This window comes from Astyanax mexicanus, chromosome 13 (genome assembly GCF_023375975.1).
Source record: "Astyanax mexicanus isolate ESR-SI-001 chromosome 13, AstMex3_surface, whole genome shotgun sequence".
NCBI classification, from domain to species: domain Eukaryota; kingdom Metazoa; phylum Chordata; class Actinopteri; order Characiformes; family Acestrorhamphidae; genus Astyanax; species Astyanax mexicanus.
Genome location: NC_064420.1, coordinates 13,858,359 through 13,882,461, shown reverse-complemented (window position 1 = coordinate 13,882,461; position 24,103 = coordinate 13,858,359). Strand labels below are relative to the sequence as shown.

The following is a 24,103-nucleotide window of genomic DNA, read 5'->3' as shown; positions in this document are numbered from 1 at the left end:
TATATTAGGGAGAAAAGGAAAAGAAAAAAAAAAACATAAAGATAAAGAAATATTAACAAGAGTCCAGTGAAAGCTCATCACAAATTCTTGCAGTTTTTAGACATTTCTTATAATTAGTAATTCTAAAGGATCAGTAAGATGCTGCTATTTTAGTGATTTATCGTTTAGTGACGTGGTGTAGTACTATTATTACACCTTTAATTCCCCACACGTATTCGGGCAAGGACGGGCTCTGTGGTCCAGCCAATCAGTGGGCGGGATCAGTGGGTAGTCTGAGAGCGGTGGGTTTAGAGTGAGGTGTACTGTAGTGTGTTGTGGAGCGATAGTTAGAGCAGTAGGAGCAGAGCTGAGTTTATAAACCGCTGTTAGTTAATTTAGACCAGCACTTCAGCTCGAGCAGCAGCAGGACTGAGATCACCGCGGTCTGTGGAGTTTTTATTGAGCGAGTTTTGGATCAGAGCGGGCTGGGATGGCTGTGGTTCTGTGGAGCTCAGCGCTGCTGCTGCTTCTGTCAGCGCAGTTAACCTCGCTAGTAGGTAAGCAGCGTTAACGTTATAAAGGTTTGAGCTGTGTGGATGTTTGTCTTTATTTCCTGTGTTTATTAGCGTTTAAATAGGCTTAATTCTAAGTTTTCTTACTTGTTACAGTATTAAAAGTGGGTAGAATGTGGTTAAAAGTACTTATATTCAGTTAACATATCAGTGTTACTTCTTTTGTAACGTTATTTTTTACATAAAGATTTTAGTTTATTTTTACCTCAAACTAACTTAGCTATCCAACTAGTTAAAAAACACTAGTAACGTTAGGTTAGCTGTGTTAGCTAGCTAACGCTAACGTAATATACTAGTTAACATTTAACGTTAAGTTAGTAACCAACCTTAACGTTAGTAACGTTATTTTGTTTTTATTTGGTTCAGCCTTTTGGCTGGTCACCACATTTATATAGATTTCTACAGCATTGTCGCTAATTATGCTTCATATAAAACTATTTTCCTTCTACTTGTTAGTTAAGCTAATTAGCTAATTAATGATAATGTTTAAGTAAAGCGCTGTTCAGCTAATGGAGTGTAAATGCAGTGAGTTAAACGCCGAGCCCATCTGTCTGGAGAGGTGAAGGAGAGGTGATGGCGGAGGGAAAAGTAGTTCCTACACGTTTTTTCCCCGCACTGTTCCACTATTAAAGGCACAGTAGATATTATATAATTATCATTATATTATTATATTACATTAAATAGTTTTACTTGAGTTAAAGTAACGTACCAAAAAAAAATTACTCCACTAAAACTCTGTAGAGGTTTTTCACTTGAGTGTAAAAGTATTTGGGCCATTCCACCCCGAAAGGGTGCCATTTGTTTGTTGTGACTCTTCCAAATTAAACGTACTTTTTCTTATCTTTTAATTAATATATATTTTTTACTTTTTTTAAAATGTAAAATTCAAACCATGTAACTTACTTGTCAATCTTAGACTCAGATTTTTACAAGGTTTCTAAGCCGAAGAAGGTTACAAAACTCGTGAAAAGCATTGTTTAAAAGCAAGTCCACTAATTCCTTTGATTTTCTCATAAGAAAATCTTTATTTTAAAGAAATGGTTGACTGTTGTGGCAGTGATTTACATATTTTTGCACTTTGGCTCAACTGACATCTTATTAATGATTTTTTTTTTACACCTTGTTCAATATAAAAGTTGCAGGGAACATTGCATAGTGCTTGTTGACGAGCTCTCTCTCTCTCTCTCTCTCTCTCTCTCTCTCTCTCTCTCTCTCTATATATATATATATATATATATATATATATAGTAAAATGCGGGCAAAATTCATTAGCAGTGGCAGATTCTGAAAAACTACTATGTAAATATTCTTTCATGCATACTAATGTGATTTCGATATGATAATATCATTTATCACACTTCAAGCAAAACTAAGCTTGTGTTTTTATATTGGTTTTAGTGTGCTTGCATGGTTTTAACTCCCTTGAGCATAAATTTAAAAGAAACATTAGACTGTATATTTTTTATGTTTTTTGGCACAGAAAATATAATACACTTATTTATTTATTTATTTATTTATTTATTTATTTATTTATTATTTATTTCACCCAGCCCTAAAATCTTTTTACACTGACTTCCACTTAAAAGTTAAGTATTTTTGTTCTCATGTAAAATTGCAGTTTCTCATTCTGCTGTATTCTTAATGTTGTTATCTCTGACAGTGTCTCAAGGCCCCAGTAAGTGTGGCCTTCCAGAGTCGTATCCAGATAAGAGGCTGGATGAGAGGTACGCTTCGCAGGTGGAGTTTGAAGATGGACAGCGGGTGGCTTATAAGTGTGCGGTGGGTTACACGCAGACCAGTGGAATCAGAGTGTCCTACTGCAGGAACGGCCAATGGGAACCACCCAGCATGACATGCACAAGTAATCAGTGTTACTGATCTTACAGAAGAGCACGCTTTAGTTACTGTACACTGCACTTATATAATTTATTTATCAATGACTTGTGATACATCACAATATAGTTTACTTCTACTGTACTGATGTCTTTAGTCATTTAAAAAAAACATTTTAATCCATTTAGAACATGATTTCAATAGCCTGTACAGGTAAATACTAAATACAGTTAATAGTATATTGTAATTGTAATGTTATAAACTACTATAAACTACATACTGTAATTTAGTTTAATATACAGTATATTACTGTTATCATCAAAAAAACTTTTCTCTTTCTGTCATAATGGAAACCTGGCAATTGTTTTTTTACATTGGGTTAAAATGTTATCATGGACCAAAGGATTTGGTTCAAACTATAATACAATATAGTACTAAACCATAATGTACTGTGCTTTAAATAGAATAATAAAAAAATAAAAATAATAAATAAAATAAAAAAGTTTAAATCACTAGTTGTAACGCCACAGACGGGAGTCAGACGCTCGTGGTAAAAACAAAACGAGGCTTTATTATAAAGCACGTAAGCTGATAGGGTAGTCCGATAACAGGCGTGGGTCAAAGCCAGAAAAACAACCAACCAAAACATCAGAGCCGAATCACAAACCGAAAACGAAACCATAAAACAGAAGCAGAGTTCAATAAACCAGAAAAATCACAAAACAAACAGAACAAAAGGGTAAGGCAGAAACGTAGTCGAAAAAGAACAAAACAAAGGTCATACACGGGTAATATAGACGGAAGAAGAACGCTCAGTATATCGCTGGAAATACAGGGAAAATACCTCGCGACACGCGAGACAAACAGACTGATATTTATACTAAAACTAAATTACAAACACCTGAACACAGTCTAAAATTCCGGTGACGTAGAACGCCCGAGAGTCAGGGCAGGCCGAGGAGCAAGGCTGCCTGGGACGACTCGCAGCCAACTCCCCGGTGACGTCTCCGGGTGACCTACTGACGCCACGACGTTGCTGGACCGAACTGGATTTCCTTGGGCGACCTCTCGGACGACTACCAGGACGGGCACCTGATGAGCTCAGAGATCGGCATGCAGGACGGACCCTGGGACGAGCGCTGGACGAACTGGGAGATCTGCGTCGAGGTCGACCTCTAGGACGAGGAGCCGGTTTCTCGGGGTGACGCTGATGGAAATCAGCAACCAAGCCAGGATCTGACATATGAGAAGCAGGGATCCAGCTCCTCTCCTCTGGACCATACCCCTCCCAGTCGACCAGGTACTGGAGAGTGCCCCCACGCCGCCGCGAGTCCAGCAACTGCCGAACAGCATACATGGTCGACCCATCAACATTCACCGGAGGTGGAGGAGTTTCACCAGGCGTGGCCTCGCCAACGGACCTGAAATAACAGGTTTAAGCAAAGAAACATGGAACGAATTAGACAGACGAGAATGACGGGGCAAGTCTAAACGATAAGTAACTTCATTGATTTGTTTCAGAATCTTGTAAGGGCCTATGTACTTGGGAGAAAGTTTTTTACTTCCCTCTGAAGTTCGAAGATCACGAGTGGATAACCAGACTCTGTCCCCGGGTTGATAGGAGGGAGTTTCTCCACGATGGCGATCCGCTTTATCCTTTTGGCGACGAAGGGCAGTCTCAATGCGTATGAGTATGTTCCCATACCTCCTCACTTCTCTTCATCCAATCATCGACAGCAGGGACGTCGGATGAGACTCCTGACCAAGGCATGATTGGGGGTTGGTATCCTAACATGCACTGGAAGGGGGTAATTCCAGTAGTAGAGCTTGTAAGGGAATAATGGGCTATTTCAGCCCAGGGGAGGAAACGAGCCCAGTCTTTAGGATTTTCAAAACCGTATAGTCTAAGGAATTTACCTAGCTCCTGGTTCATCCTTTCACATTGCCCATTAGTTTCAGGGTGATAGCCCGAAGAAAGACTAACAGAAACTCCTAAATGCTCAAAGAAGGCTGACCAGACTTGAGAAGTAAACTGAGGGCCCCTATCCAATACGATATCTTCTGGTATGCCAAAAATTCGAAATACCTGATTAAACAAAACTTCAGCTGTTTGAAATGCTGTAGGTAGTGACTGAAAAGGGATAAACCTAACTCCACGGGAGAACCTATCTATGACAGTGAGTATAGTGGTGTAAGACTGAGACTGAGGAAGATCGGTAACAAAATCTACAGCCAGGTGAGACCACGGACGACCAGGGACAGGCAGCGGGACGAGTTTGCCAGAGGACAGAGACTTGGGTGTTTTACACTGGGAACAGACAGAACAGGATGACACAAATTTATGTATGTCACAAGACATGCTCTCCCACCAATATCTATTCAGCAAAAGCAGCTGAGTACGGGTCTCACCAGGATGGCCAGAAGTAATGGACGAATGAGCCCACGTAATTAGACGGTCACGAAAGCTAGGAGGAACGTACAACTTATCTGGAGGGCACTGAGCAGGTATGTCAAAATTTCGCAAAGCATTCTCATCATCGACTTCCCACCAAATGGAGGACACGACCACACCAGGCTGGAGGATAGTCTCAGAGGAGGAAGGGTCACGGAATGCTTCGTCAGCATAAATGCGAGACAGAGCATCAGCCTTACAATTTCTAGAACCAGGCCTATAAGTTATAGAAAAATTGAAGCGGGAGAAAAATAGGGACCAACGAGCTTGACGAGGGTTTAATCTTTTAGCAGAATTCAGATATTCCAGGTTCTTATGGTCAGTCAACACCATAAACGGATGGTTGGCCCCCTCTAACCAATGTCTCCATTCTTCAAATGCAAGTTTCATGGCTAACAGTTCCCTATCGCCAATACTGTAGTTTCTCTCAGTGGGTGTGAGCTTGTGTGAGAAAAAAGCTACAGGGTGTAGCTTCTCGGGATTACCTAACCTCTGGGATAAAACTGCACCCACCCCAGTTTCTGAAGCATCCACCTCTACTACAAAGGGTTGACTAGGATCGGGGTGTTTAAGTACGGGGGCTGAAGTGAACGAGTCTTTAAGAGATTGGAAAGCCTGCTCAGCTTGACTGGTCCATACTAGAGTTTTGGTAGCTCCTTTCAGAAGAGCCGTGAGGGGAGCCGCAATGCTGCTGAAATTTCTAATAAACCTACGATAGAAATTAGCGAACCCTAGGAACTTCTGGAGCTCTTTAACTGATTTAGGTTGGGGCCAACTAACAACAGCTTCGACCTTGTGGTCGTCCATGGTGATACCCGTTGGACCAATGATGTATCCAAGAAAAGTAATAGAAGAGAGATGGAACTCGCATTTCTCTCCCTTGACATATAATTGGTGCGGAGTCAGAGAAAGGAACTACAGAGTCTGTGGCAGGCATGACACTAGTCATATTTTTAAGAATACCAACTTAAAGTTAAAGTTAAAAATATTTTATTTTAGGAACAACAAGATATGCTGACATAAATTACATGTCTAGGAGTGATTTAGAAAATGTTTCATGCCATTCTACCACATCTGGAGTCATCTAAAAATCTGTTTATCTCAGATTTCACCGTTTTGTACTATTTAGTTAAGTAATTTATTTAATTTATAAATGGGATTTATTTTATTGAAAACATGAATAGCACGCTTTTAAGCAATATATAAAACTGTTTAATTTATATGTGAAATATTTGTGTCTATTTAGTCGTAACTTTCTCTGTAACACAGGAGATTTAAAACGTATTCTGTTTTATGTTTAAGATTAAAAATCACTATCGTTGTGCTCTAGTTTGGATTTTCTGACTTTTCCTGTCCTGCACTTTCTTAACAGAAAAGCGTTGTGGCTCAGCTGGAGAAATTGATAACGGACAATATGAGCAGGATGGAAACTCTTTCGGAGCTAAAGCCTACGCCAAGTGCAACAACGGGTAATAGAACGACTCAGCTTCATCCCATTAGGAAAAAGCAATTTTAGAGCAGTACAAAGGAATTCAACCTCTGCATTTGGCCTATCCAAACACACACACACACACACACACTAGAAGCAGTGAAATCTTCGTCAAAGTTTTGCAGTAATTTAGCATTTTTTTTTACCACTGAAACAAATTAAGTTGCCTAAGTATTTTTGTTTTGAATGTGCATATTCACAAAAAAAAAATGTGTGCAAAGACCAACAGCATGTACTTATTGTTTAATGCAAATACTTACAGTATAATACGAAGCATATATAAACACACTGACTGGCCAAAAAAAAGTCCTCACCTGGATTTAAGTAAGTAAATGATGTGGGGTTGATGCTGCAGTTGGTCTGCAGGTCTAGGTTCAGCAACAGTATGTGCTGAAAGAATGAGGTCAGCTGACTCCCTGAATATACTGAATACAGACCAGAATATTCCATCAATGGATTTTTTCTTTCCTGATGGCACGGGCATATTCCAAAATGACAATGTCAGGATTCATGGGGCTGGAATTGTGAAAGAGTGATTTAGAGAGCATGAGATCATCATTTTCACACATGGATTGTTCACCACAGAGTCCAGACCTTAACCTCATTGAGAATCTTTGGGGATGTGCTGGAGAAGACTTTGTGCAGTGGTCAGACTCTACCATCATCAATGCTGCTGCAAGATCTTGGTGAAAAATTAATGAAACACTGGATTAAAATGAATCTTGTGACATTTAGCAGAAGCTTATTGAAACAATGCCACAGTAAATACGTGCTGCAATCAAAGCTAAAGACAGTTTTTTTTTTTATTTTACCACAATTAAGTTATATGTACTTAATGTGCCACAAGTGCCACAAACGGTAGTAAACTAAAGGTAAAGAAGGAGGTAACTAATCGGACAGGGTGAGAGAGAGAGAGAGATTCTTTTTCTCCTTTGTGATAATGAAAGCTGGAGTCAAAGTAAAGTAGAATAAAGTAGAGTGAGGCAGAATGAGGAAGTGAGGCAGAGCCAAGGAAGAGGGAGGTACAGTGAGGGAGTGAGTTAGATAGTTAGGGTAATGTAGAGGTTCACAGTAAACGAACACAGTAAACTACTTCTTATCCTTGGAAAAAAGTGCTGAAAAACCTTTGAGAAGCTTAAATATTTCTATTTTTTCATATTGTACACTTTTTAATTAAAACATTAACTTGGAAATGTGTAATTTGTTGCTGGCTTGCTGAAGACTGCACAAAGCAGTGCCGAAAATACTTTAAACAGTCACTATTCTGTATAAATTATTCCCACGTTTCACTTTTAAAGCAATTTGAAGCCGATTATTTTTAGTTGCCATATATTTACTGCATCCTTAATGAAAGCATACCTGTAGCAGTGGGCCACCACCTCAGCATCCAGGTAACATTTGGGAGTACCAGTATTTGTCCTGCCTCATCCTCTCCAACCGTACTGCCAGTCCAGGGGATCAAACCAACAACCTTCTGTTCCAAAGCCCACATCTCTAAGTTTATAGGACACAGCTTCCTTTCTTAATAAAGGAAATGAAATGATACAGTCATACAGTTCAGTACTACCTGGATGAGGTGCCACCCATCTGAATGACCCCTGTGTTTCCCACTGGAGTGGTTCCTCAGAACTACAGTGACTCATGGTGCTGGATCACAGAGAGGCTAAAATCCACTTACAAACTGTTGATTTTGGGTGGCAGTGTTTTTGTAAATTTTCAGAAGTTAATCAGCACTGTCCCACCCAGCGGATTTCCATGATTGTTGTGATAAATAAATTATTCTGGGAGTGTGTGTACCAGAACATACTCTTTGGTTCACTCCCACACGCTTGTTTTCCTGTGTAGCTGCTGAGCAGTCAACAGAACATGAATGTAATCCTATTATGAGCAGTGTAGGGATGTAATCTGATTTACTGAACGAAGGGTTTCTTTCTCGGCAGGGATTTTCAATGGATATTCTAGGTTCAGAGGAAGGTGTGGCTTTGATCCCTTCCTTGAATGTCCACTCTATATTTATTTAGTTTAATGTCATGACAGACACTATGAAACCATATAAATCATGATATCAATTGCTTAACATAAAGGGAACATTTCCGTTGTTCTAATTTTTCATTATATATATCACTATATCAATGTATCATTATTTTTTTGAGATATCTGGTGAAAATTCTGGTATTTTTAATATTACACCATATGTTTACAACAAAATATCACAGTATCCCTTTTTCCAGTATTGTGCAGCCCCAATCCTAGATCATAGGAAAAGGCCTTTCTGAACAGATTTCTGTTGTAATGCCATTAATAACACTTGTTTCTCTTTGATTCATTTTCATTTTCAGATTTGTCCTTAGAGGAGAGAGTGTAAGGGAATGTCTCGATAGTGGGTGGAGTGGAACCATTCCCACTTGTGAGGGTAAGACGAGTTTTACACGCTTTTTTACACAGAAGTCTAGATATATACTTTTTTATATTTTTAACTGTTTCAGACCTTTGACCTGGATCATCTACACTTAGACTGTGTGGTACAGGTTCCATGGTGGATTTTTTTCAGGATGTCGTAAGACTTGCTCTCTTAAGTAGATTTATAGGTCTGCAATGTGGTGGAACGTGTTGTTGAATACAGTTTAATTGCTCCCTCTGCTGTCCTTACTGAGAACTGCAGGCACTTATCAATATGCTAAATCACTGTTCAAAAGAAATAAAAACAAAACTGTATTTACTGTAGTATTCTTAAAACCTTAAATGCAAGATAGATTTAAAAACATGTACAGCATTAATACTTTTTTAATATTTTTTTAATTTTAATAATTTCAACATTTCAGAGAATGTATTAAAATAAAATATTAATAGATAATAGATTTTTTTATCTGGGTTGTTTAAAAAGTCGTATTTTTATTTCCTCATACCTGCAGATACCTGACTATATGGACAAAAGTACTGAAAGAAAAATGTTTTACTTTTTAATATTTATTTAGTTAAAATAACTGTCTTACAGTAGAACAGGAAGCCTTTCTACGTGATGATGGCTGATGCAGGGTGTTTTGCGGATGTGACTGTATTAAGCAACAGGAGCATTAGTAATGACTGGATGTTTGTTGACAGGTTGATGGCACCACTCTGATTAGACCAGGTGAAGTCTTGCTATTTGCTTTGATATGATGTTAGTCTGACTTTACACACAGATAGCTTCAGGTTCAGTACATGAATTGGTCCCATGGATTGGCCTAAGAATCCAAAACCTGATTAAGATTGAGTTTTGTTAATATTAGAACCAATTCTGATACTAATGTAAGATCGGTCTGTTATTTTAAGGCTTAATATTTATGTTATTTATGTTTCCTCGCCCACTCATTAGGATTCTCACTGTCACTAGTAATGCCCCAATGCTTGGAGGGTGAAAACTAGCACATGCCACCTCTCATACATGTGAAGTCAGACTCTGCCTCTTTTCCAACTTTTATTAATGCTCTAATACATCAGCCAACAGACACCTGTGCTGACCAACATCACATCATTGGGAGTGATAAGGGTAGAGAGCGGCATCTACCCACTTAGAGAGAGCATGGCCAACTGTGCTCTCTCAGACTCTGGCTGCTGATGGCAAAGCTGCATGATCAAACCAGTGTTTCACGGGCCTTAGTCCACTGGAGCCAAAGACAGACTGCGCTTTTTATATTATTTGGCTTGTTTTGACCTTGTAATGACATGATGAACCTGTGTTTATTCATCAGTATCTTTCTCCTTCTCTTCCTGTCTAGTTGCTTCTTCTTACCCAGAAGTGTCTGACTCCTTCCTGCGAGTGTCTGACTCCTCCCCACCAGTGTCTGACTCCACCCCACCAGTATCTGACTCCACCCCACCATTGTCTGACTCCTCCTCACCAGTCTTTGTCTCCTCCCCACCAATGTCCTCCCGGCCAGTCTCTCGCACTTTCTCCGCTGCCCGCCGCAGCACTGAAACGGCTTTAACATGTAAACTTCCGAAAGCACATGTCATTTTTAATGATACCAAGCCTATGTACAATCCCGGAGAGTTCCTGTCTGCCTCCTGTAACGTGGGCTTCCAGCTAAGCATCAAGTGTGAAGCATCAGGCAGCTGGTCAGCTCCTCCCAAATGTACCGGTAAGCTATGAGGGCTGGGATTGCACAGATATTGATTTTTTTTTATTAATGAATAATGAGAATTAATAAATAATTGAGAATAAAAAATGGGCTTTCTAAGATGTGTAACAGATCTGTAGAAACATATCAGACACTTATTTTTATAAAAGGTAATGGAAGGTTTAATAAAACAAAGCTCACAGTAGGGTGTTAGTAAAAAGTTTATCCTGTAAAGTCTATCCTAACCCACATGTTGAATGTAGTCAGTTTAAAACTGTTAGAAAACTACTGCCATAAGATCTCGCTAGAATAAAACTGCACAATATTTCTGGTCAGGTGTTAAATGTGTGTTGCAAGGCTTATGCAGAGGTAACCAAAACAAATGTTTGATCGTTTTGGGTGTGAAACAGCAGTGCTGGTCTGCCCATGTAAGCTGCTGTGCGAACACACACACCTCTGTATCTGCAGTCTTCGACACATCGTTCCATGTTCTGTTAATTGCATGGTCCACCTAGCCTCGTTTTCCCACACATCCCTGCCTTTACAGTTTAAACTGCAGAGTGACACGGTCATAGGTTACCACGCATTGAGATTCGATCATAGGTTACCACGCATTGAGATTCGGTCATAGGTTACCACGCATTGAGATTCGGTCATAGGTTACCACGCATTGAGATTCGGTCAAAGGTTACCACGCATTGAGATTCGGTCATAGGTTACCACGCATTGAGATTTGGTCATAGGTTACCACGCATTGAGATTCGGTCATAGGTTACCACGCATTGAGATTTGGTCAAAGGTTACCACGCATTGAGATTCGGTCATAGGTTACCACGCATTGAGATTCGGTCATAGGTTACCACGAATTAAGATTCGGTCATAGGTTACCACACATTGAGATTCGGTCATAGGTTACCATGCATTGAGATTCGATCATAGGTTACCACGCATTAAGATTCGGTCATAGGTTACCACGCATTGAGATTCGGTCATAGGTTATCAGGACTGTATAGATCCCTCAGTTGAATACAGAACCCTCACACATTTTGACAAAAATTCTAAGGTCTGAAAAGATCTTACAGGAGAGAAGTTGTTAGGTTTATGATAAAAACAGCTGCAGTATTTGAATACTGTTTTGTATTTTACTGCATATGATTAATCATACATAATTCATAACAAAGTAAAACTTTATTGACATCCATTACAAGACGATTACTTAAAAACATATTTAAAAATTTACCTGCAGTTTTGCATTTTATCACTCAAATAAAATATTTTCAGTCAAATATTTCACCTTTGAAATAAAAATATATATTTATTGTTAAAAACTTATGTCATTACACCCATAGTAGATTAACTTTTTTTAGAGCTTAGATCGGGCCCAAAAAATCCGACCCGACCCAGCCCGAGCCCGTGCACGTTCTGCCCGGGCCCGACCCAACCCGAACCATAAACTGTCATTATGAGCCCAAGCCCGACCCGATCTGTCCCATAAACTGGATGTTTTCGGGTTGATTGAATGAGCGAAATATAATCAGAATTATGTTTATTTACACTGTAACATAGCATAGAAATATTATTTAATTTAAATGATTTTTAAGAACAGCTACACACAGTGCTGCAAGTCAAACGCAGGCTTTCTTGTGCGCCCAGAGCTACGTGATTACATTTTTCATATTTTATTATAGTTTAATTTTATTTAGTTTTTATTTTTTCTCCTACAGTTCAATAAGTTTTAATTTGATTTTAGAATGGGTTTGCTAGTTTTTATTAGTTTTCACACCTCTCATCAGAGAGACCAATCTAAGAAACGAGAGAGAAAAAAGAGAAAGAGAGAGAGAGAGAGAGCGAGAGAAAGATTTCTGGTATGAGCTACCCACAGGTAAAGGTTCTCACAAACTGTATCTCCTGTTTTTCTTTCATCTGCCTCTCGCTTATATTCTATTCCCATGCATAGTTCTGCAGTTTCTCAGTGTTTTCTGTCGTATTTTGCGGCTAGCGCGAGCGCTTTAAACGAGAACAAACGCCACGGACCACGAGGTGCCGCGCGCTGCTGCTGCTGTGCCGTAGCCGACTCCCTGCTGAATCCGACTCCGCTTCGCAAACAGAATCGGAACAACACTGCCTGCTGTACAACTCCACTGTACAACAGCGCTTATAAATAAATTAAACACGAAAATGAGGGTATTCTATCAGTAATTTCAGTTCGTTTTAGTTAGTTTTATAAACACACAAAACAGTTTGAGTTATATTTTTTCCTTTTAATTACCATTAACACAATTGTTTTTTTCACTTTCAGTTTTCGCTATTTCGTTAGAATAAGAAAACATGCCTACATCTCGGACTATTTTCTGGAGCCCGACCCAACCCAGCCCGAGGAATGTGGTGGGAAATCTCGGCCCGACGGGCACAGAATCTAAGCTCTATACAGTTTATAGCCTTTGTGTCTGCGTTCAAACTAGGCATCTGTATAATAAGACAGTAAATTATTAACACATGACAGCAAACTGTAACAAAAGGTTTGCTAACTGAATCGCTTCCTATACCTGTGTTTTCTGCTGCAAAGATAGCAATATGCCAGAGATGAACATGAACACACCTCACTTCCAGACCACCACACCCATCAGTGTAGATATATTCATAAGCTCTGTCGCTATTTTAACGGCACAAGACGTGAAAATAGACTGTTGACGAGGTGTAAGGTAGCAATGAGCATCGCGATATGCCCTGTGCAGGGTGTAAATAAGACCTTGTGTGTTAAAACGCCATGGTATGAAGTTTGGCTTTAACACAATATTGATGTCAAGTATTAAAATTGTTAGTCAGATTACTAACAAACTTTGATGTTCTGCAATAATCAGATTTTTTAGTGCATATAAACCCACTCACTGTTAAAATGTGTTTTGTGTTCCTTTGCAGTGATTAAATGTCCAGAACTGATGATTCCCCACAGCAGTAAATCTCGTAATTGGCGTAGGTTTAACATGACTGTGAAGATCACCTGTAACGATGGTTTCCAGCTCAAAGGGTCCGAAAACATAACCTGTGCTGCTAACGGCTCCTGGGCACCAGCTGTACCCACCTGTGTTTCACGTAAGAATCAGTTAGATGTGCATCGGTGTGATATCACCAGTGTTGGGCATGTTACTTTGAAAAAGTAATTATTTATAGTTACTAATAACTTCTCCAAAAAAGTAACTGAGTTACTAACTGAGTTACTCCACTATAAAAGTAACTAGTTACCAGTAAAAGTAACTATTGCGTTGCTTTTGTGTTACTCGCCCCTGTAAACCCCACACCCCTGAATCTTATTGTAAAGTGTTACCACAGGACTAGAGAACTAAAGCTAACGTAGAGCTAGCTAACATTAGCTGCGAGCTCGCTAGCATTAGTGGAGAGCTAGCTTATGTTAACAAGGTAAGAACTAAGGTTACCAGAGTTAAAATTAGCGGTTAGCTAGCTAGCATACTAACGTTAGCAGTGAGTTAGCTAACGTTACTGAGTAGAGAACTAAGGTTAGCGGAGAGCTAGCTAACGTTAGCGGTGAGCTAGCTAACATACTTACAAGTTCTGCTTTACAATGGAACAAAATTTGTAAAGAAAATTGGGAGATGTTAAGTTTTAATTTTCACTACAATAAATTATTTTCCACTTAAAAAGTTGACATTTTTGGGCCTTAAATTATATTTATTGTGCATCATATTAAAGCATCTGTACCAACATCTGTAAACATTTATCTATTTTGTGAAAAAGTACATTACCAAGACTCATTTTGATTTTGTATGAAATAATAATAATTTAAATAAAAAGTTACATAAAAATAATATAAACAAAAACTACCAAAATACTAAGTGCAGACTTGCAGCTGTAATTGCAGCGACAATAGGCTCTACAAAGTATTGATATAGGGGGGCTGAATACTTTTGGGTATGTATCGTTTTCGTTCCACTTCACTTTTATGTGCTACAAATCTCAATAAAATACAATAAGTTTAGGTTGGTAGGGTAATGAATGGCACCGTATGTATAAACTAGGTACATATAAGCAATTATACTAAAAACACCCTTAAAACTTTTAAACAATACTCTTCTTTTTTAAATCTTGATATTAATGTTTTACAATATATTGTGTATAATAAAATATGGTGCGCACCTAAACAGAATGCCTTAATTATTTGTTTTTTAGCAGCTTTTAGATGACAATTTTAACTACACTGTTAAATAAGCACAGAACAGAGTTCATTGGTATAGTTATGTATTAATGTTTGGTTTTAATGTCCACTTTCGACAGGATCGTGTGACAGATTTCCGCACTACCCGAGCGCTCAACCCAGAGAGGAATATCTCAGTATGAGAGAGTTTGAGTCTGGAGCCACTGTGCGCTTCACTTGTGCTTATGGATATCGCTCAATTGGAGGAAGTTCCAGCATTCGCTGTGAGAACGGCCGCTGGACGCCGTTACAGATGAGATGTGAAAGTAAGTTGATAATAAGAAAATATTTTTCACAGTACACTGCTTCAACAAAAGTATTGGGACACCTGCTCTTTTATAGTTTCTTCTAAAATCAAGGGTGTTAGAAAGGGATGGTCCTGCTTTTGTTGAAGTATATGTCTATGTTGTGCACTGCTGTAGGTTGAGAGGTAAGTATGTAATCAAATTATATATTTATATGATGATTTTGGCATGTCTAAATATATTCACATATATATTGTACATCTACAAGGTGAAGCAGCTAGGTATAGGTATATAATAGAGTGGACAGTGAGAGGACACAGTGTTCAAAAACTCCAGCAGCACTGCTGTGTCTGATCCACTCATACAAACATTAACAAACACCACCACCATGCCACTGTCAAGTCAAATCAAGTAAGTAGTTTGATTGTCAATACTAGGGGTGTAAATCACAAGATTCATTAAGATACGATACGATACGATTATTTTAGTCAAAGATACAATACGATACGGTTCAATACAATTTAATGCGATTATAATCTGTTCCTTTTCTAAGAACTCAAAAATGCAAACAAAATATTATTTGAATGTTTTATTATTAAATGTCAAATGCCTGGGTCTTCGTGACACAAATGCAGTGTAATCATAAACAGTAAACAATAATTCACTTCAACAATTCCATTATTTAGGTTCTATTTGAGAACATCAAATGCAGAAAAAAAAGCGCCTGTTATATTTAGAGTTTACAATGTGGGTATGGATGTTGGTGATGAATAGTAAATCATTCTCTACATTTCCTGATTCAGTAGGGTCTTGACAAACAAATTACAAAATTTGTAATTCATATCACAAAGCATTGAAGAGTTACACTGCATTATATTAGGTGTCCACCAGGCGTCTCCAACGTGTTCAAAATCTCTCCAGAGCGCACCTAATCTCATACAAATATACACAAGTAAATCTGTCTCTGTACAACCAGAGTTTGTAATATTTGTGTTTGTTTGTGATAAAATAAATTAATGTAAGTCTATTTCAGAGTAATATTAATATTTTTTGATGAAATGACACAAAATCACACGTATGCGCGCTGTGGGCGCACCTATGTTCAGCAGAGTGATTTTGGTGACAGCCCACTACGTGGTGACGGTTAGGCATGCCTCACCCCCAGCCATTAGGAAACCAATCAGGGCAAATTATGTACCAATGTATTCGTCTAAGGGTGGACTATTGGTGAAATAGGTGTCAATCACTTTTGTGACGCTGGAGAAAGGCTATGACCTGATTTGATTGGACAACCCTGAACACAATGTGATCCGGCACTCACGCCATTGGTTCAAAAGAAAAATAGTGGTTTGTGGACCAATAAAAACCACAGAATCTATAGAGGACATCCTTAGCTTTGTATTCACGTACAACTTTACGTGAAAACATTACATTGTGTGGTCGCTAGGAGCTTGAGAATATTACGTTGTGGCTGTGCTGAAAATAAACGCATGTGTGTGAGGAGAAGTGAGCAGGCAAATAAAGGACTTTATGGATATTTTATCTGCGGTTCAGAGCTGTATTGTGGATGCTGTGATAGTAAGTGAATTTTCTATAATAAAATTTGATGTAATTTTACATACTAATAATATTTTATTATTTTATTTAGGCTATTTTGTTGGGGAGGCGTGTTCCACATGTAAACAATGTGAAAAAACAGGCTGTTTTCAGTTAGAGATTTCTGGCGACTGGTTTCATGTAGATGGTTGTAAATTAGCATGCAGGTAATTAAAGTAGTACTAAAGAATATGAGTGGGTTAGTTGGTCAGTGTGTTTAGAATATTTGACGCTTTTAAGCATTCTACTTTACACAGTCAGAATGGCGCTTCTGCAGTGAAAACCACATGCATTGATGTTTTTACGTCAAATCGATGCATCGTATCGTTCATAGTTTGTATCGATGCATCAATACAGATCGATGTATTGTTACAGCACTAATCAATACTGAATACAGCTCTGGAAAAAAAATAAGTGACCACTTAAAATGATGAGTGTCTTTGATTTTACCACATTAAAAACCTCTGGAATATAATCAAGAGAAAGATGGATGATCACAAGCCACCAAACCCAGCTAAGCTGCTTGAAGTTTTGCACCAGGAGTAAAGGCAAAAAGTTATTCAAAAGCAGTGTGTAAGACTGGTGGAGAAGAACATGCCAAGATGATTTAAAACGGTGATAAAAACCGTCAGGATGCTGTGCAGGCCCCGTACTACATGGTGAAACAGCTGGTCAGGATGCTCTCGATGACCCCTCTGTAGAAGGTGCTCATGATGGGGGTGGGGGCTCCAGCTCTTCTCAGCTTGTGGAGAATGTAGAGCCTCTGATTGGCTTTCCTGGCTAATGATGCTGAGTTGGTGCTCCAGGAGAGGTCCTCTGTGATGTGCACACCCAGGAACTTAGTGCAGCCCACCTTCTCCACAGCAGTACCATTGATGGACAGAGGAGTGTGCTGTGTACTGCCACTGCAGTGCTGAGAATTACCCACCATCCAAATATGTCCTGCTCTGTGGTGTTCCTTTGGGGTTCTGACCATTAAAGAACACGGTGAAAGGGGGGGATAATAAGTATGCAACAGACACACTATAGTCTGCAATTATGTAATGTATTTAACTATGAAGTGTTTCTACTATATCATCTATAGGTTTGTATCAGAGACTGTAAAAAGATGGACGCCACGTCGCTGTTCCCATTCATTCAATAAAAAATGAAGCCAAAATCTTCCTCCATGTTGCCGATCCTGACACCCGAGTCTGTGCAGTAGAGACCAGAGGAGGGAGAAAGACTGTGGAGAGACCGCCTACTCATTTAAATAACCCCGCCCCTGAGGGCTGCCTCCACAGAGCTCACACAGTCTATGTCATTGGTCCCTTTCACAATAACCACACCTTTTTTGAATAGAGCTGAATAACATTTTAAAAAACGAATTTTGTGAGGATATAAAAATGTAACAATATAAGCAGAGGTTACACTAGCTGTTACATTTAAATAATGGAGGTAGAATTACAGTATATTGGAAAAAAAACGTGATTGAAAGTTGTCTGTTTTGCCATTGAAACCTATGGGGATGGGTGGAGTTACACAGCTTTCTGAAACCGAACAGCAGGGGGCGCCCGACCTGTGGTGGCTTCACTTTTGAGAGACGATGCTCTGTCCAGCTATACACAGTTTATGGTTTGTATGTATCTGTACTTATTTATTACCATTCTAATAAAGTTTTTTCCTCCTTTATTCAAGAGAAACGATGTGGGTCAGCTGGAGAGATCCAAAATGGTCGTTTTCAGTACACAGGCGTGTCTTTTGGTGATACCGCTACAGCTGAGTGTGATGAAGGGTAAGAATCAGCAAAATCTCCAGCATTTAATAAAAGCTGAGTAAAAACAAGGGTATTTGACGTACATTGAACATGCTGTGCCTAAAGTGAAAGCTCTGTAATGGATGATTTGTTTATTTTGAAGACATTCAAGTAAACAAAGCTGAGAACATTTCTTGAAGACTAGCTCATTAAAGGGAGATGTAGAGTGATGTACTTGATTAGCTAGGGAATCAACTACAGTGGCTAAAAGTGAACATTTTCCCTTTTGGACATCTTACAACCACAAACTTAAATGTATTTGTTGAGATTTTAAGTGGTAGACCAACCAAAAATAGCACATAATTGTGAAGTGGAATGAAAATGATACACGGTTTTCAAAATGTTAACCAAATAAAAATATGAAAAGCGTGACTTTAAGTATTTAGTCCCCCTATATCAATAATGGCTGCAATAACAGCTGCAGGTCTTTTGGGATTTGTTTCTATCAGCTTTGTACATCTAGAGACAGATTGTTCCTCATTCTTCTGTGCAAAATAGCTGAAGCTCAGTCAGGTTGGATGGAGAGCCACAGATTATTTGATCTAAAGCATTCCACTGTAGCTCTGGCTGTATGTTGAGGGTCATTGTCTTGCTGGAAGGTGGATCTGCTTCCCAGTTTTAAGTATTTTACAGATTGCCCTTTATTAAGCTCCATCCATCTTCCCATAAACTCTGACCAGCTTCTCTTTTCCTGCTGAAGAAAGGCATCCCCACAGCATGATGCTGCCACCACCATGTTTCACAGTGGGGATGGTGTGTTTATGGTGATAAGCAGTGTTAACTTTTCCGTCACACATAGCGCGTTGAATTGAGGCCAAAAAGTATAACTTTGGTGTCATCTGACCTACTTCCCTTGGGATAAACTGCAAACAGCAGATCCTAGGGTTTTTTTTTTCACAATAGTGTATTTCGTGTCACTCTTCCATTCAAGGCCAGATTTGTAAAGTGCATGACTTATAGTTGTCCTGTGGACAGATTCTGCCACCTGACCTGTGGATTTTTGCAGCTCCTCCAGAGTGATCATGGGCCCCTTGCCTGCTTCTCTGACTAGTGCTCTCCTTGCTTGATCTGTTAGTTTGGGTGAATGGGCATGACTTGGTAGGTTTGCAGGTGTAGAATACTTTTTCCATTTTTGGATGATGGATTGAGCAGTGCTCCTTGAGATGCTTAAAGCTTGGGATATGTTTTTATAACCTAACCCTGCTTTAAACCTCTTCTCCACAACTTTATCTCTGACCTGTCTGATAAGTTCCTTGGTCTTCATGATGCTGTTTGTTTACTAGTGTTCTCTAATAAACCACTGACACCTTCAGATTTTTATTTGATTGAAATTTTGAAAATCTCGATCATTTAAAAATATGTGCTACTTTGTGTTTGTCTATCAATTAAAAGCTCAATACATTAAATAATACATTTAAGTTTGTGGTTGTAAGATAACAAAATGTGAAAAGGTTCAAGGGGTATGAATACTTTTGTAGGCCACTGTACATATGAATTATGTTCAAATGCAGAGTTAGGAGTCTTGCCCTAACTAGGAGTATCTTAATTGTACTTTTGGGGACTTATGAGTAGGAGTGGATGATAAGACCCTAAAATTATATCATAATATTTCATGGTATTTTTGTGACTCTTGGCGGTATGACAAAAAACACTGAGTTAAAAAAATATTTCAAGAATACGCTACTGCATTACATTTTATTATTGCATCCCCTAACTGAGATATTAAAAATACAATAATTTTATCAGATTTGTAACAGAAATCTATGATCCAGAATGTCATGATACTTATAAGGCACTCCAAATATCTCAATTTATCCAGAATAAAGTAAAATAAATGATACTGGATAGATATAATCTGTCTCTAGCAGACATATAATGGGAAATGAGAACAGTGTGTATTTTTTTTTTGCTAAAATGCTGATATTTTTGCATACAATACAATATAGCACACCCCTACTAATGAGAACTGAAGCAGGACATTTTGAATCTCTTTATCCCCCTCCTGCTGATCTGCAGGTACATTTTGTTTGGATCTGGTGTGAGACTCTGCAGGGGTAATGGCTGGAGTGGCAGAACTCCTGTGTGTGAAAGTGAGTTGGCTGTTCTTTTTTCTTTCTTAACATTCTAACATCTGCCTTAAACAATAAACATTTGAAGCACCATGACAGGATATTGTGTAGCTCCTTAGTGAGGCTTGGACTCCACAAGACCTCAGAAGGTGTCCTGTGGTATCTGCCTCCTGGGCCCTAGTAAGTAGTGAGGTGGGCAGAGCCTCCTTGAGAATCAGTGAGACTTGGGCACCCATGATCCTGTCACTGATTTTGGAGATGTTCTGAATTCATCTAGCCATCATAGTTTGGTAATTGTAAATGTGTAGTGTTGTTGTGCACCTTATGCTCTGAAAACAGATAGACACGAAACTGAGACACGAAACAATAAAGTGAAGTTTAGTTACCGTATTTTTTGCACTATAATGCACACCAGATTATAAGGCACACTATCAATAAAGGTCTATTTTTCTGGTATATTTTCATACTAGTAACTAGTAGTAGGAACAGTGGTGTCGCCATGTTTTCCTTTGGAATTTAGCAGGTCTCACTGCTGGGGAGCGAGACCTGTAAAACTAATCTGAGTTAAGTAAACAAAACTGTAATTCTAAAAAAAAAAAAAAACATTTCAGACGAGTCAGACAAGTGAAACAAGTGCTGGTTATTAATCTACACAGATTTCTCTCCTGAAAACTGTTGAAGCGCTTCTGTTTATTTACAGTAAGCTTAGAATTTACAGATTTCTAATAAAGCTGGAGCATTAGCGTTAGCGACAATCTGCTAGCGGTTGCCACTCGACAGTGCTACACTGAGGAACCGGTAAGTCAGTGTTCTGGTAAGCCAGGGCAATGTTAGCTAGCGGTTCATCCCACATAGCTTGTTTTAACACAATAAACACACAGACTACAGTCTGATATACTCTTAGCTGAACAGCTAAGAGTTAGCGCTGTGGTTAGCGGGCAATGGTAATGCTGCTCTTGCTGTGCTAGCCGGTGTTAGCAGCAGTGTACAGGCCGATAATACTCACCTCTGAGTTGCAAAAGAGCTAGCACTGAGCATAGTTAGCTGCTAATGCTAATACTGCTGGGGAATTAAACTGAAACTTCAGAGGAGTGGCTTTACTGCTCCTTAATACCTGACTGGTAGAATTCATACATAAGGCGCACCGGATTAAATGGCACACTTACGATTTTTGGGAAATTAAAGGTTTTTAATTCTGCCTTATAGTGCAAAAAATACAGTAACAATTCTTAGTTTATTACACAACAATCTTTCCTGTTGGTTTCTTCTTATTATTTATTTATTTGCATATTGGGAGTGCTCCGCCACCCCTCATTCACCTTCAGTGTGGCCACCTTTACTTTACTGTTACTGGGTTTTATATAATGGTTAAATGTCTGGTTTTAGTGTTGCAGGTCATATAAGCAGGTTACCATTTACTTTACTGCAAAATGTGACTTGCTGGCAGAAGGAAAGCAGAGTGATTCCCACTTTTAAAAGTATTAACTGAATATTAAAAAGGAATGTTAGTGAACGTTAGCCAATCAGATCAAATTTACATTATAGGAGCTACTTACAGAAAGGTGCTGTTCCTTTTTCAACCACTAGATGAAGTAGAACTACAGAGCTGGTGCACAGTTACAGATGCTCATTAACCAGAGATGTATTCTGCTGTGTGTGTGTGTGTGTGTGTGTGTGTGTAGTTGTTTACTGCCCCGTGCCTCCTGAAGTCCCCGGTGCTGAGATGTCTGAACACATAGAGGAACCTGTAAGGTTTCGTCATTCGGTGTCGTACCGCTGTCTCTCGGGCTTTCTGATTGGAGCTCGGGATATTTACTGTAGAGAGAATGGGACGTGGAGCGCCCCGCCCCCTCAGTGCCGAGGTGAGCAGCACCGCTCTCACAGAGCAGCTGGAACAGAGTTTAATAGTTTAGCTTTTCATTAATTTAGTTTCCAGAATGATGGAAGAACAAAGAACACGTATAATAGTACTAATACACAGAGTTAGCACTGAATTACATTCATTATAATTTTAATAAACAAATTATATTCTGTTAATTACAGTATTTGAATATCCAAAATTAATTTAAACATTCAAAATGTATTTGTATACGTTACAAAACTGAACTCCAACATTTACATTACAATTAGTAAAAACTTTTATTATTTATTCAATATCCAGAATTAAGTTATGATCAAATTTATATTAGTGTAATTAAAATGTATATTGATACTATAATAAAACTAAAATTAAATGTTATCCAGATTGAGAATACAATCAAATGTATATTTAGTGTGCAGAATAATGGCGTTAAAATAACATAAATAAATGAAATTAGACAAAATTAAGTTATGCCAAATTCATACTCAGAATGATTTAATAATTTGATTACACAGAATAAATTCATAACATTTTATTACAGTGATTTTAATTCAGCAAACACTGTTAAATATGCAGAATGATGTTATGCTTCTTATGTTTTTATTATCTAAATATTAAATTCCTACAGAATTAAATTATAATACATTCTTAAAATTAGTGAAGAAATATTGAGGCTGACAGCATGTTTATAAATAATAAATTTAATGAGATAATAGTGAACTAATCAGTGTATTAAATCTGATGTGCTCTTAATCAGAATCTCTTCATGTTTGTGTTTCAGAAATCAGCTGTCCGATCCCATCTGTGCCCTTTGGATCAAGAGCCTCAGGCTTCAGGCCTCGTTATTACCCTCAGCACACGGTGCGCATCACCTGCAACCCGGGATATAAAATACAGGGTTCTGAGTGGATCACCTGCGGCACAAACGGAAACTGGACTCCACAACTTCCTAAATGTGTCCGCAAGTAAATGTTTTATAAGCTTTCACACAACTCTGAGACGATTTTGCATGAGAGAGACGATATGTGTTGTTAAGAATTAACTAAATTTTGGGATATGAACCACGCCTCAATTTACCAAGCTCCTCCCCCTGGTCCTATATATATATATACCTTCCAGCTGCTCACCTACGTGACTTTCGACCTCGCACCCGCCTCCACCCCATCACCACCCTCGTCTTAATCACTCATCTTCATTACTCACCTAGCTGCGGGGGGGACCTGGCTTGAGAACCGTCTCAAGCTGCGGGGGGGACCTGGCTTGAGAACCGTCTCAAGCTGTTCTGAACTGTACCCCAAGCAACATCCTCCCCGCATCGCGTAGGCAGGGTTCATTATAGCAAAATATATTAAATAGTAAAGTGAGTGAGTTACTGATACATTTTGTATAACAAGTCTAAAAATGTTTTTTTTTTTTTTTTTTTTTTTTTTCAGGAAAAGATTCATGAAAGATTCAGCTAAATAAATGAACACGGCTGGTACTGTTTGTACTCTGTAATCTGTCTTATCCACTTAATATATCCATCTTTGTTTTGTATTTTCATGTGAATACTTCATAAACTAATTTATGTACTATTATTAAATATAATATTAAACTACATGTGTAACACATTAATCGATCAGTTGGTACTGAGTGCATCCCTGCTATCAGTTTTTTCTCCATTTTACTACTTTTTTTCTCTCAGTCAGCATTAAATCACAGCTGACTTTTAGAGCTAAAGTTAGCTATTCAATAGTTTTAATGTTAAAAAATGTCCCGCTCCACTTTAAATTAAGCAGGAGCCTCAGGGGGGTGAACTGGGCCACTACGCTAAATAAACATTTTACTATCTTTTTACGATCATTGTCTAATGGTTTCTTTGGTGTCTGGAGGGTCGAGCTAAGAATAAAGACAAGAAAAACA

The 24,103-nt window shown here is 38.6% G+C and overlaps 1 protein-coding gene across 1 annotated transcript; it reads left to right on the top strand.

The window, feature by feature from the left end:
* Nucleotides 1-255: 255 nt before the first annotated feature.
* On the top strand, nt 256-24,037 carry si:ch73-217n20.1 (CUB and sushi domain-containing protein 3). The gene is made up of 12 exons (XM_022677576.2): nt 256-536; nt 2,212-2,412; nt 6,209-6,305; nt 8,665-8,738; nt 10,084-10,446; nt 13,345-13,518; nt 14,716-14,901; nt 18,154-18,250; nt 20,288-20,361; nt 22,023-22,202; nt 22,983-23,166; nt 23,635-24,037. Exons 1-12 carry the CDS (start codon nt 470-472, stop codon nt 23,663-23,665), a joined length of 1,728 nt encoding a protein of 575 aa, XP_022533297.2. The 5' UTR covers nt 256-469; the 3' UTR covers nt 23,666-24,037.
* The last annotated feature ends 66 nt before the right edge of the window (nt 24,038-24,103 follow it).